We start from the raw sequence: 15,177 nt of genomic DNA on the forward strand, positions 1-15,177 counted from the left end.
AGCTCTAGCTCTCAAGAACTTAAATTCTGGTGAGGAAAGACAGACCAAGTAAATACTCAAATAAAAATAATTTCGTATTACAATAAGTATTGTATTGTTTCTGTGAAATCCTGCTTTTTTCCAATAGAAGTATTTTTTAAATTTTAAATGTTTTTTGCTTGTTATTTTATTAGAACTTACTTAATAAGCACTTGTCTATAACCATACTGTTAGTTAATAATTTCACAAGACCTTATTTCCTGTAAATATATTTGCTGCAGATCCACTGCAGCCTGGAACCCAAGAGTGGTTCTGTTCTTGGCTGTACCTGGGAGCCAGGGGAGGCCACCTGACATTTCTAGGGACTACTGTCCTCACCAGGAAATCAGCATAGGAATTTAAGAGCCTGGGCCAAGCGCTGTGGCACACGCCTGTAATCCCAGCGGCTTGCAAGGCTGAGACAGGAGGATTGCAAGTTCAAAGCCAACCTCAGCAAAAAGCAAGATGCTAAGCAACTCAGTGAGACCCTGTCTCTAAATAAAATACAGAATAGAGCTGGGGATGTGACTTAGTGGTCGAGTGTCCCTGAATTCAATCCCCAGTACCCCACAGAAAAACAAGAAGGGTCTGGGGATGTGGCTCAGTGGTTGAGTGCCCCTGAGTTCAATCCCAGTACCATTAAAAAAAATTTTTTTTAAGAAGCTTGCTGAATATGGTGGTACATTCCTGTAATCCCAGTCACCTGGAGGCTAAGGCAGGAAGACTGCAGATTCAAGTCCAGCCTCAGCAATTTAGTGAGACCCTGTCTCAAAATAAAGACTAAAAGGGCTGGGGATATGGCTCAGTGGTTAATTTAACACCTCATGTTCATTTAAGCACCCCTGGGTTCAATTCCCGGTACCAAAATAAAAGAATTTAAGATAAACTTAAGGTTTTTGTCCTTCCATAGCAGTGCTCTTCCCAGGCCTATCTGACCCTGCGTGCTGTATCACACATAATCTGATCTTAGCTTCACTGGCATCTTGACTAGGTCTTCTGCCCTTTACTTCTGCCCTCTTTCTATGGGGAGAGTGTTACCTGACAACAAATTCTAACATGTTATACCCAGTAACTCCCTCTAAGACCACTCAGTGCCTTTATTAGAACTTACTTAATAAGCACTTGTCTATAACCATACTGTTAGTTAATAATTTAAGAACTGGATCACCTGTAAGTGATGTTGTACCCAAGTGCTTTTCTTTCCCTCTGAGTGATATATGTCTCTTGTCCAGGTGACTGATACCAATGACTTGACTTCACTTTCCAGTTGATGCTGTATCCCCTCACAGAAAGCTTTATATTTTGGGGTCCTTCAGTGAAACTGTGTCCCTGTGAATGTGTCTATATATTAATAATACTACAGAATTTCTATAACATAATCACATAAAATATCAGATTGTTGCTTTTCTTACAGTATTATCTAAGGTGAACTTGTGGATATAGTTTACCTATCTTTCATGGGAAAGGAGAGTTTGTATTCATTTGTGTTCTTGTCTTCTGAGATAAAGTTTCTCTTTTAAGTTGTGTAACAAGCCATATGAAATATCGTAAACCTCAAAAGCAACTTATATTTCTTGTCATCATATAAAATAATACAATTGATAAACCAGGTCCTACATCAGCCAGCCTTTCATCATATACCTGGATTCTTGTTATTTTTCCTTTAGAAATTATACAAAATCCTTGGGGTCCTAAACTCTTCTCATAATTCATCACAATATGTGGAATTATATTCTGAAAGTATCTATGGGTGAATTAAGAGAGTTCATTCTATAACTATTGATGATTTGATACTGGTTCTGTTACATAGAGAATAGAAGGTTTAGATTTTTATCTTGAGTTTTATGTTGTTCATTTAAGACTATGAACTTGGGCAAGTTATTTAACTTGTTGGCTCTCACTTTCTCATCTGTAGTGGAGGTTAATAATTTTTGTTCTGATTACTTCATAGGATTGTTGATTATAGTTATGGGATCATGTATTATGAAAATGTTAAGCCCATGTAAGATGATATTAGAAAATCTGAGTACAAACTCTTAATTTAAAGAGTACTGCATAAAAGATGGCCTGCAAAAAAGAATAATAATAGTGTAGTGTTTACTCTGTGCCAGGCATTACTTTTGAAAGTACTTGATAATTTCTAGCATTACTTTAGAAAATTCTTTATACATTTTATAATATTCAATACATATGATGTTATACTCTTGAGAAAAACCTGAAGCAAGACTGGCAAAATGTCAGAATTCAGTAGATCCAAATAATGAATATTTGTATGTTATTTTCTAAAAATTACAGCAATATTTCATAACATTAAAAAAATAATCACCTCTTGATAAGATTAACATTTCAGTTGGTATTCTTATGTGCTTGAGAATAATATGTAAACATTAATCTTAATACCAGTTTTGCAAGTATAAAGACATTTTTACAAACTTAACTAATGGGGGTTTTTGCAGTTAAGATTTCTTAAATTAATGTTATTTTTATATCTGCAGGTTTATAAAGTTCTGGTCTCTGTAGGGAGGAGTGAATGGTTTGTCTTCAGGAGATATGCAGAGTTTGACAAACTTTACAACACTGTAAGTAATAGTCTACAAGGTTCTACTTAAAACACCTTTAAAAACCCCCAAAGATTTATTGGAATGAATAAATTAATACTAACATGTATCAGAAAAGCAGAAAAGGGTAAGGGATTCTTAAAAAGCATCCTAACAGGAATTCTTACAAATAAGGGTGCAGAGAGGACTGTTGAGCAATTCCAAATAAACTGTTGAATAGCTTATATACATTTTACTGTCAGAGACTATTAGAAAAATCCTTCATACCAAATAATAGTTGTTACTCATCATGGTATTTCTGCTGAGTAATTGCCCAGTTATAAGCTTTAGATCTGAAAGTCTGTTGTGAGTCCACCCTCTTTCCATATGTTATTTTTAGTTAGGGATAAGTCTTAGGTTCTAGGGTTGTTGTGTTTTTTGTATTGTTGTTATTTGGTTGGGTTTTTTGTATTGTGGATTGAGCCCAGAAGTGCCATGGAGCCACATCACCATATCCCCAGTTATTTTTTATTTATTAGTTTGAACAAGGTCTCGCCCAGTTGCTGAGGATCTCACTAAATTGCCGAGGCTGGCCTGGAACTTGCAGTCCTCCTTCCTTAGCCTCCCAAGTTGCTGGAATTACAGGTGTGCACTACCATGCCCAGCCAGAGTTTTTTTTGTTTATTTGTTGTTGCTGTACTAGGGATTGAACCCAGAGGAACTCTATTATTGAGAAACATTCACAGTACCCCTACCCCCATCCCTTTTTATTATTTTGAGTCAGGGTCTCACTAAGTTACCTGGGCTGGCCTTGATTTATAATTCTCCTGCATCGGCTTCCCGAGTTACTAGGATTACAGGCATATATAACTATGCCCAGCCATTTTAGATTCCAGACTTTAAGTAGCTAAAACAACTGAAATGAGTATTAATTTTCTTTTAGATACTTGGTGGGTGAGATTCTTTTTAAGTGGGTTTTTAAAAAATATGTTCTTTTTAGATATACATGGCAGTAGAGTGTATTTTGATAGTGAAAGCTAAGAGACCACTGACTACCTAAGTAACTAAAACCTGATTTTTATATATTAATAATTCAGATAGTAAAGAATATTCATAATAATAATGTTTAAAGTTGTACAAACTTTCTAAAGTAGACACCAAAACAGCAGCATCATTGTAACTCATCAGGCTCAATACCACCAAGTACTGATGTGGATGGGGGTTGTTGCCTTGAAAGATCTATGTGGAGGACAAGAATGCCTTAGTTCATCTCCAGATTAGGGCAGCTGTGAGTTCCGAACTTTGCTTCAGTCAAGTAAAAAGCAATTGTGGCCAAGCATAGTGGTGCCCGAAGACTCTGAAGGCTAAGGCAGGAAGATAGCAAGTTTGAGGCCAGCCTTGGCAACTTAGTAAGATCCTTAGAAACTTAGCGAGAATCTGTCTCAATAAATAAATAAATAAATAAATAAATAAATAAATAAATAAAGCTGGAGATGTAGCTCAGGAGTAAAGCACTTATAGGTTTAGTCCCCAGTATCAAAAACAAAACCAAAAATACAACTATACCTCAAATTCCAAGTTTCAGTTCTTTATGTCCTCATAATAATGAGGTTTCCCAGTGTTGTTTAATAAGTGGAAAATTATTAGACATCCTCTGTATTATATACATAGGATGATAATTTTTAAAATTTCTTAACCCTGGTTCCTGAGACATATAAATATGTAAGTTACTAGTTACAAGGTTTTTTTTTTAGACATTTTTCTTTTCTTTTTTTCTCTCTTTTTTATTTTTCAGAGCCAGGGATTGAACCTTAGGGCCTTGCACATGCTAGGCTTGTGCTCTACCCCTGAGCTACATGCCCAGCATAAGAATTTTTTTTAATGAGGGAAATTAAGCATATCTCCATTAAGAGACACATTATTTCCTAAATGGGCCAGAACAGTGTCTGTCTATAGAACTTTCCATTATTCATTAAGTAATGAAAATTAAGACTTATGATTTTATCTCATTTAGCATTTCACTGTATTTGTATTTGTTCCAAATAACATTCAGATGACATCCTAATTGAAACTGAACTTAATAATATTGAAATTTTTAAATAGTATTTGTTCCTATGCAAAATTAATACATGATCCTAGCAAGTCTAAATAATAGAGGAAAGTAAAACTACATTAAACTTTAAAGTCAGCCATCAGGCTAGGGATGTAGCTCCATAGTAGAGTACTTAGGTAGCATGCATGAGGCCCTGGGTTCAATCCCTGGTACTGCAAAAATCCATAAATACATTTTACTGTATTTTCTTTGTATTATTTTCTTTAATATCTGTGCAACTGAAATATCTATGTAGTTTCAAATATTGCTTAGTCAAAGGATATTGAGATTCTTTTAACAATAGAGTTTGTATATGGTGCCGCAGTCCGGCTGCAGCAGAATAGCCGGGGGGTGACAAATAACTTGTGTACGTTGATAACAGCAGGAATAGGAGCCGTTTATTGTAGGGCAACAAAGCTATTTATACATTTTGCACAGCTTATCTTAATTAGCATAAACTAGATACATCAATCAACCAATAAGGAATCTCCACACTTAATGGCTCACTTTTGTTACTTCTCAAACCACTCCCTCTGACATTTTGCCAGGCACCATCCAGACTTGTTTACAAACTCTAACATTTGTCTGGCAAAATACCAGGTGTTATTTTTGACTTATTTACAGACCTTAACATATGGGATATCCTTTGTAAAATTTTTAGTGTTTTTTTAAGATATGGTTTACATTGGAGCCTGGGCAAGGGCTCAACTGTGAAACGTAAAATACCTGTTAAAATACCCACTAAAGCTCTTGTATACCTGCTATCTACATAGCATTTTTTTTTAGATCTATATTAATCTCACTGTACCCATTAAAATAGCTAAGTTATTCTTTGGTGAAAGTAATATGACAGTAGTATCTCACACACACAGTACACTTCAGATTTTAATCATCCATCTCATTTCTCTTATATTCCTCTTCCTTTTTGTTTTTTGGTTTTTTCTTTTTGTGTACCAGAGATTGAACCTAGGGGTGCTTAACCACTGAGCCATATTACCAGCCCTTTTTCATATTTTATTTAGAGATAGGGTCTCACTGAGTTGCTCAGGGCCTCACTGAGTTTCTGAGGCTAGGTTTGAACTTACGATCCTCCTGCCTCAACCTCCTGAGTCACTGGATTACATATGTGCACCACCATGCCCAGTGGGTTTTTTTTCTTATTTCATCATTTTCTTTGTCTCTTTTTTAACATAACTGCTTTTAATTCTGCCTTCTATGGTGAGGGGCAAAGAAAAAACTAGGAGAATGATATCATTTGTGTTCTTTGAAACTACAGAAGCCAGGTTAAACCTGGTCTAGTAGAGTTGTAGCTTAGTGGGAGTTTAGAAAATTCTTCAATAAAAAGTTTAAGGATGGGTGCTTCATGAAGAAGAGAATAAAAGTAATCATGCAATAAGATATCCAAAGTAAGCTTTATCTTTTTGCTTAAAGATCCTCAAATATTAATACCCCAACTAATTAATCACCAGCTGATAAAGTCATGAAACCTCATGGAGACCCATCACTGGTACAGATCTCTGCTGAGTTTTTACAAGAAAACTGAGGCACATGGATGTTGAATAACTTATCCAAGGTCACACAAATACTATGTGTTTTATTGGGACAAAATAGGATGGTAAATCTGTGGTATTTTATTGGAATGATTTAATATTACACATAATATGATCATATAGTTAAGTGTGTCTTATGGTGAATTTTATTTGAAATCAGATTGTTTTGGGTTTTAGTGTATGCATTACTAGAAGACCTAAACAATTAGTTCATGTGATGCTACTTTTTAAAATTTTAGTTGAAGAAGCAATTTCCTGCTATGGCCCTGAAGATTCCTGCCAAGAGAATATTTGGTGATAATTTTGATCCAGGTAAGCATTAACTTTATAGATCAATCATTAAGTAAGTGATGGTTGAAGTTTGAAGAAGTGGTTAACTTATTCATTGCACTGCATAGTAGTGCGGGAATTTTAAAAGTCAGTTTCTCCCATGTTCTGTAAGAATAATGTCTCAGGAAGGTGTTTACTCTATACCAGTCATGATTTTAAGTACTTTGTACTTAATAAAAAAAAGTAAGAAATCATGATAATTAAGTAAAATAGAGGAGAACCAAAAATAATAAAACCATAAGGCCTGAATAACTGAGAGAATTAATTAATTCAAAGTGGCAAAAATGAATGAAGAACACAACGGCATGTTGATGATGAGCCTTGAACTTGGATTCAAGTTCTGTAGAGCCCTTGGTTGAATCCTTGAGGCTGAATTATTTCTTCAAGGGCAGAAGGCAAAGTAAAAGACCTGCAACATCATTGCTTCATTGTTGAAAGCAAAATACAGGCTGCATGCCTTGTGGTGTTGGTTTTCATAAATTAATTATTTGACACTAAAAATTCATTTTTGTTAAAGAACTGTTTGAAATCTATCCTGAGCATATTGTGACTTGCCAACAGTGAAACAGATTGTGTGTCATAGAGATCTTGAAAAACTCTGCAGTGAAAAAATCGAATCTATTAAAAACTCTGAAGATAGATAAGATGCTTGGGGAAACAACATTTTGCTGGTGGGCATGCACAGTGGTACAATCCTTGGAGAGAGGAATGTGGTTATACCTAGCAAAAATTTGTGTATATTTCACTTTGGTCAAGTGGGATCTACCCAAAGATAAACCATATATACTGAGAAACTATATATGAAATGATATACATGAAAAAATACGTATTATGATATGATTTTTACAAGAAAAAACTGAAATCAATTGAAATATACTTTCAAGTCTACAATGCAATGTAGCTGTAAAAAATCTACATTGCTATGGAGTGACCTCCAAAATATATAAGGTGGGGGAAAAAGGGTGCATTTGAGTTTGTGTAGTGTATATTTTTTGTGTATGAAAAAGTGTGGGTATTTGGAAAGAAATAATGCATAAATCAAAATAATAAAACCAGTGATTTTGAGGAGGGATAAGACCAGAGGGGGCAACAGGGGTGGAAGTTAAATGTCTCATCTTGTTTATGTCTTTGACTTTGGAACCATGTATACATTTTAAACAATTTAAAAGCAAACATAAAAATGCAATAACAAAACATTTTCTAAGACTTTTTTTTTTTAAGTGTCTATTAAGTACCTTCCAAGGTACTATGTTGAGGACTAAAGATAATAAGGGTTTTTTGGTTTGCTTTTTGTTTTTGTTTTTTGGAGCACTGGGGATTGAACCCACACGTACTCTACCACTGAGCAACATATCAGTCCTTTTAAAATTTTATTTTGAGACAAAGTCTCACTAACTTGCTGAGGCTGGCCTTGAACTTGCAATCCTCCTGCCTCAGACTCCTGGTAGCTTGAATTTATAGGTGTGCACCACTCCACCCAGCAAGATTTTTCAAATCCTTGCCTTCAACAGCTCTTGTAGAAACCACTTTTCAGTTCTCAATTTTAACCTTCTCTGCATCTTTTAAAATATATATTCATATAAGGTCTCAATTGGAAAAAAATTTTTATGCATATCTCCAACTATAGTTCTTAAAGATAATATGTTGAGGAGGGGATCCAAGATGGTAGGCCAGAGGGAGGCAGCATTCTGTGTCGCACCATGACCTGGGATTCAAGTACTTAGAATACAGCTTCTCTGCAAACGGTATTCCTGCCCCCTGCACAGGAAGCACCATGCCTGTCCAGGGTTCCAGGCCTCAGCCTCAGAGTAGGTCTCCCAACTACTCACTCACGTAGGACTACCGCCCAAGCGAGACCATCAGCAGCTGCAGCAGCACCCTCAAAGAACTTTTGGCCACCCACCCGAGCAGAAATCATGGATGCGCTCCCAAGGAGAACACCCAGTAGCTTCCCATGAGTAGGAAATCTGGCCGCCACCCCTGTGGACCCCCATCTACAAATGTGGGGCTCCCCCGGTGGCCACCATCTTGGGCCTGTGCAGCAGCGGATATAGTCCCCTATAGACAGTAGCCTGCCTGCACCCAGGAACTTCACACAGGCTCTGAAGTCGGCCAACACTGCAAGCCACAAAGCTTGTGGCTGAACTCATCATCTAACACCATCGCCTGGTTCCCCTGACCTGACCCGGCATCCTACTACTGAAAGCAGGAGCCTCCATCTTGGGTCATCTTTATCATCATCTTCAGGTACCCAGTTTCTAACACGCCCCTCTCTCTAGCATCCACTAACCTGGCACAGTGACACTCTTCACCATCCTGAAGGTGTAGATACCAGCTAACAACAGACAACTCCATCTATAGGACCAGAAGGGAAGCAGGAAAGATATTGATCTCCAACCAAAACAACTCTTTATTCTTTCAAGATTATTTTTTTCTTTTCCTCTCTTTTTTCTCCCACCCTCACATCCCCAACAAATGTGAAACCAAGTGCTTTGCATGAATTAGGATTTTGAGGACTGGGACATTTGAATAGTATATTACAGTTGTGTTGTACATTCTTTTTTATTTTTATTTTTTTCCCATCAATTTCTGCTATTTTAACATTTTTAATTTTTCTTGATATATATGTGTTTATACTCTACTGTCTTCCCACTTATTTGTTTACTCAAATTTACTTCTGCTCCTTTTTCCTGCTACTAATCTTCTTTAGATTTCCCTTTCACACTTCCTAAGATATAACAACTGTATATCAGCACCTCCTACCTCCTCAGCATATCATCTTCCTCCTCACTCCCAGTTCTTTGCCTACCATCAGAAACTGTAAACCCTTTTACAAACCTGCTGATAGATAATAATTGAATTCACCATTTCTGTACAAAGTGACCAAATTGTACATGTCTTATTAGCAAACATTTGTATTTAGGGTGTATATTGTTTACATTGGGATCTGATGCCATTGTACTTCACCTCAAAGGAGAGGTATTGGATCCTGACAGGGGCACTATAAGCCTAAGGGTAAAAACAGTAATGCCCAGTATATACAGTACTAGAAGGGAAGACACACAAGCAATATGAAAAGGGAAGAAAGTGCCCCAAACAAATCAAGATACTACATTATTAGGATCCATGGCAAGCACAGCAGAAGAAATTACACAGAAGGAGTTCAGGATGTACATAATTAAAATGTTCTGCGAATTAAAGGATGATATAAGAGAGCAAATACAGGCAGCAAAAAATCATTTTGACAAAGAGCTACATAAACAAATACAGGAAGCAAAAGATTATTAGGGAGATAGAGGTTAAAAAAACCCAGAAATACTTGAAATGAATGAAACAATAAAACAAATAAAAAGTTCAATTGAATGCATCACCAACAGATTAGACCACTCGGAAGACAGGACCTTAGACAGTGAAGACAAAATATATAATATTGAAAAGAATGTGGACCACATAGTGAAAATGATAAGAACATTCAAGAAATATAGGATAGCATAAAAAGACCAAATTTAAGAATTATTGGAATAGAGGAAGGAATAGAGTTCCAAACCAAAGGAATGAGCAATCTATTCAATAAAATATTATCAAAAATTTCCAAACATAAAGAAACCAAATTTAAGACGCTTACAGGATGCCAAATGTACAAAATACAACAGATCTACACCAAGGCACATTATAATGAAAATGTCTAAATACAGAATAAGGAGAGAATATTTAAAGCCATGAGAGAAAGGAATCAGATTACATATAGGGGGAACCGATTAGAATATGTGCAGATTTTTCAACCCAGACCCTGAAAGCTAGAAGATCCTAGAACAACATATATCGAGCTCTGAAAGAAAATGGATGTCAACCATGATAAACAGAAGTTAAAAGATTTTACAACTTGAAAGTCTGCACTACAGAACATCCTCAGCAAAATATTTCATGAAGAGGAATTGAAAACAACAATGAAAATCAACAAAGGAAGGTATTACACTAAAGGAAAAACTAATCAAAGGAGAAACCAAGACAAGTTAAATATGAAAAATAAACAAAAATGGCTGGAAATGCAATTCATGTCTCAATAATAACACTGAATGTTAATGGCCTAAACTCACCAATCAAAAGACATAGACTGGCAGATTGGATTAAAAAAACAATATGCTGCTGACAAGAGACTCATCTCATAGGAAAAGGCATCCACAGGTTGGGGAAAGTAATAACACTTACATGGACTTCGGAATCAAACCGGTTTCCATCCTCATATTAAAGTAGACTTCAGGCAAAGTTAATCAAAGGGTTAAAGAAGGATATTTCATAGTGCTTAAGGGAACAATTCATCAACAAGACATAACAGTAATAAATTTATATGCCCCATGGAGCAATTAAGTTCATCAGACATACTCTTCTCAGGTTCAAGAGTCAAATAGACCACAACACATAATTCTGGGTGACTTTAGCACACCTCTTTTCACCACTGGATAGATCAACCAAACAAAAGCTGAACAAAGAAACTATAGAACTTAATAACTTAGACTTAACTGACATATATAGAATAACTCATCCTTCAGTGAACGGATATTCTTTCTTCTCAGCAGCACATGAATCCTTCTCTAAAATAGACCATATCTTATGCCACAAAGCAATTCCTAGCAAATATAAAAAAGTAGAGATATTACCCTGCATTCTATCAGATCTTAATGGAATGAAATTAGAAATCAATGATAAAATGAAAAATAAAGCAACTCCAACACCTGGAGATAAATAATATGCTACTGAATGAACAATGGTTGGAAAAGACATCAATGAGGAGATTAAAAGATTCTTAGAGATGAATGAGAACACAGATACAACATATTGAAATCTCTGGAATACCATGAAGGCAATACTAAGAGGAAAGTGTATTGCATGGAGTTCATTCCTTAAAAGAGGAAAAAGTCAAATAAATGACTTAACATTACATCTCAAAGCCCTAGAAAAAGAACAAATCAACACCAAAAGCAGTAGAAGACAGGAAATAATTAAAATCAGAGCTGAAATCAATGAAATTGAAACAAAAGAAACATTTGAAAAAAAATGACAAAACAGAAGTTAGTTCTTTAAAAAAAAATAAAATTGACAGACCCTTAGCCATGCAAACAAAGAGAAGGAGAGAAAAAACTAAGATCACTAACTTAGGTGATGAAAAAGGAAATATCAAAACATACACTTCAGAAATACAGAAAGTAATTAGTTATTAAAAATATATAGTTATTAAAAATATATAAAATTAGGTTTCTTAGATTCAGATATACTTTTGCAATTTTTGAACAAGGTAGGCATCTTGTGAAACTCTTCCAAGGTCATTTTTCAAAAAAGTCATCAAACATTAAAGTATATGTGAGGCTTACATTAAAAACTGTACTTGAGGGTTGGGTAGCTTAGTGGCAGAACAATTGCCTACCATATGTGAGGACCTTGAGTTCAATGCCCAGAAACACAAAAAATAAAATATAAATTTAAAAAACTGTAGTTCAAAGACATTTCTCAGGAACTGGATTTAGTAATATATAAGGAAGACTAAAATGAATAACTTCATTTGTAATATTTAAAAAATCTAATGATTATACAGAAGCAGTTTTAAATTATTCTGTGGATACTTAGGGAAGATATATTTTACTTTGGAGACAAGAATAAAAATAGGAATTTCCTTTCCTCTCTGAATTATAGCCCATGCTGTACTAAGTGCTGCTAGACTTTTCATTTCATTATTGACTTTAAATAGTTTTGTGTATGTTTTTATCTAGATATTCACCATTAAGAGATGCTTTTTCAAATAGCCTATGTCTTCAGTTTTTAAGACTTTTTTTTAATAATTAGGGTTTAGGATGATTTTTTGACCCTACAACAACTAATAATAATATGATAATGGCTAATGATAGCTCTCTCTTATCTGCTAGGTATTGTATAAATCTGCATGCATTTCTTTTTTGTAACTGTTTTACGAGGTATAAATATTGTTATTATCCTATTTTGTAAGTAAAGAGTTAGGTCTCTAAAAAGCAACTAATAAAAAAAAATGAAAAAAAAACATGGAAGAGGAATTTGATGATTTAAACAGGAAGAGAACTGCTTGTTTGGGGACAAGAGAAAAAGAGAGAAGGTAAAAACACCAAAAAAGACTTTGAGATAGACAAGAAGGAAGTTAATACAATAACCTCAAAATGATCAGTAGAAGTCAGGCACAGTGGTGCATGCCTGTAATCCCAGTGACTCAGAAGGCTAAGACAGAAGGACCATACAGTTGAGGCCAACTACGTAACTTATCAAGACAATGTCTCAAAATTAAAAATAAAATAAAAAGGGCTGGGGATGGAGCTCAGTGGTAGAGCACCACTATGTACATTCCCTGGTAATGCAAAAAAAAAAAAAAATCAGTAGAAGATGAGGTAGCTTAGAGAGAAAGGAGGGTGGTATCAGCCACTCAAGGACAGCAGGGAAAACTCTTGACTTTTACATAGTTTTGATGTTTAGGCATCAATGCCATGTGACTCGCTGGATTTTTCTAGAAAGTGTCACTTTATTCTATGCCATGGACCACACCTATAATCTCTACCTGAGTGGTCAAGATGGTTCAGGACCAGTGTGGATAGATCAGCACAAAAATCCTACCACCACAACTGGAGAGAAGAGAGAGCACAAGCCTTCCAGATAATTGTGAATGTGTACTGAGGCCTGGCTCCATACCAGGTGCTGTGTTACATGCTTGACTTCAAGTGTCTATTTTAGGATTTTTTGAGTGTATGACACAAGTAATATACACAAAAACATATATTCTCCTTTGTTTGTGAAAAGGAGAAGTTGCCAGTACACGAGATAAATAATTCAATTAGAGATTCACTCTTTCTCTTTGGTGTATCATGGTTCAGACATTTTGCTTTGCATCGTGTTATGGTCATGTATAAATGTACACAAAAGGTATCTATGCAACTTGTTATTTTCACTTTGTAATATATATAGTGAGTATATTCCCATGCCAAAAAAAAAAAGAAAAAGTTCAAGGTCAGTAAGTAACAGAGACAAGATATTTGAATAAAGTTTTCTAGTTCCAAGAAACACTTGTGCTTAACATTTATTGATAACTGAGGTTAATGCAACCATCAGTATGGTTTATCAACATACAAAACACTGTAGATACTGGACAATTATTTGTTAGGAAAGCACACCAGTATATTTTTCAAGGGATTTTTAACAGCAGGAATTAAGTCAGTGGTTTGGTAATATTCTGTTAACCAATTAATTATCATTACCCTGCCTTGAAGGATTTTTAGTAATCCTTATTTTTTGTTTGCTTTTTTTAGTGTGCTTTGCAGTTATCTATGTCATAGCTTATTTTTATTAATTTCATGGTGGTTCATAAGGAGTTGGACAAAAAGCAAAGTGTCTCTCCAAGTTTTATAATGACTCTATTTAGAATCTAAAATAGGCAGTTCTTGATGATGTTCTTTTGAGAGATGTATTTGCTTTATTCTGATTCTTAAATCACTGCATATAGACTTCATATACACACACATATATTTTAAGAATTAGTTCCTCCTTGTAAACCAAGTAGGATGAATTAAGAAATAGATTATGAATCACAATTTACCATCTTGTGCTTGCTTATTCTTATATGAATGTTTTGATGATAATTACATAGGCTAACATAAATAATCCTAATAGTTTATATCCCTCTTACAGATTTTATTAAACAAAGGAGAGCAGGACTGAATGAGTTCATTCAGAACTTAGTCAGATACCCAGAGCTTTACAACCAGTAAGTAATTTTTATTATGTTCTAAAGAGACAGTGAAATGAAACCTAAGAATATTAATAAGCCTCAGACCAATTTTATCCTATGAAATGTTATTGTGCTATGTATATTTGTAAAATCTTCCTGAAGCATTTCCCTTCTTGTTTTTATTTTTATTTATTTATTTATTTATTTATTTATTTATTTATTTATTTATTTATTTATTTATTGTCAATGCTGGGAATTAAACCCAGGGCCTTATGCATGCCAATGCCAGGAATTCTACCACTGAGCCTCATCCCCAGCCCCTCCTCCTATTGTGTCTTATCCTCTTTCCCTTCAACAACTTTTCTTAGTGATTTTATTCCTTTCTTTTGTTCTTTATAAATTTATAGATTAAACTTGAAAGAAATTTGCATGATACAGTTAAAACATTTTGCTGATTATTTGATATTTATCCCTGCCTTCAAAAAATATTTAAGTACCCCATATACATTGGGAATATAAAGCTAGATGAACATTATCCCTGCCTTCTAGTGGTTCTATCTAGTGGAAGAAACAGATATAAATAGGGAACTGAAGCCAGGTAATTTTTATGATAGAGATGCTAGAAGATAATAGAAAAACGTGATCTGCTGTGCTTATGGACCTGAAGAATGTGTAATCATCCAGAAAAGAACACAAAGATAGGGAGAGCATTCAAGCCAAATGGAGTGTTACCTATTAACAGAGGATGCAAAAGCCTGAAACATCAAGATGTTCAAGTATTTACATTGCATGGTACCTGGAACAAAATAGATTTTCAGAAAGTAGATGAAACTGAAGGCATTGGCAGGATTCAAGCACATATTGTCACCGTATTCTCTGCTACCACTACAGGCTTCCAGCCCTCATCACAGT

General features: G+C 35.0%; 1 protein-coding gene across 10 annotated transcripts in view; it reads left to right on the top strand.

Annotated features, from left to right (window-relative positions):
- Positions 1 to 15,177, top strand: part of Sgk3 (serum/glucocorticoid regulated kinase family member 3) — a 116,790-nt gene that overhangs the window by 66,533 nt on the left and 35,080 nt on the right. For all 10 annotated transcript variants that reach the window (XM_077800713.1, XM_077800715.1, XM_077800714.1 and 7 more), the window contains 3 exons: positions 2,514 to 2,597; positions 6,437 to 6,509; positions 14,226 to 14,301. In XM_077800713.1, the coding sequence (XP_077656839.1) occupies positions 2,514 to 2,597; positions 6,437 to 6,509; positions 14,226 to 14,301 (233 nt within the window). The remainder of the gene's footprint in view (positions 1 to 2,513; positions 2,598 to 6,436; positions 6,510 to 14,225; positions 14,302 to 15,177) is intronic.

Source organism: Urocitellus parryii, chromosome 7, assembly GCF_045843805.1.
Source record: "Urocitellus parryii isolate mUroPar1 chromosome 7, mUroPar1.hap1, whole genome shotgun sequence".
NCBI classification, from domain to species: domain Eukaryota; kingdom Metazoa; phylum Chordata; class Mammalia; order Rodentia; family Sciuridae; genus Urocitellus; species Urocitellus parryii.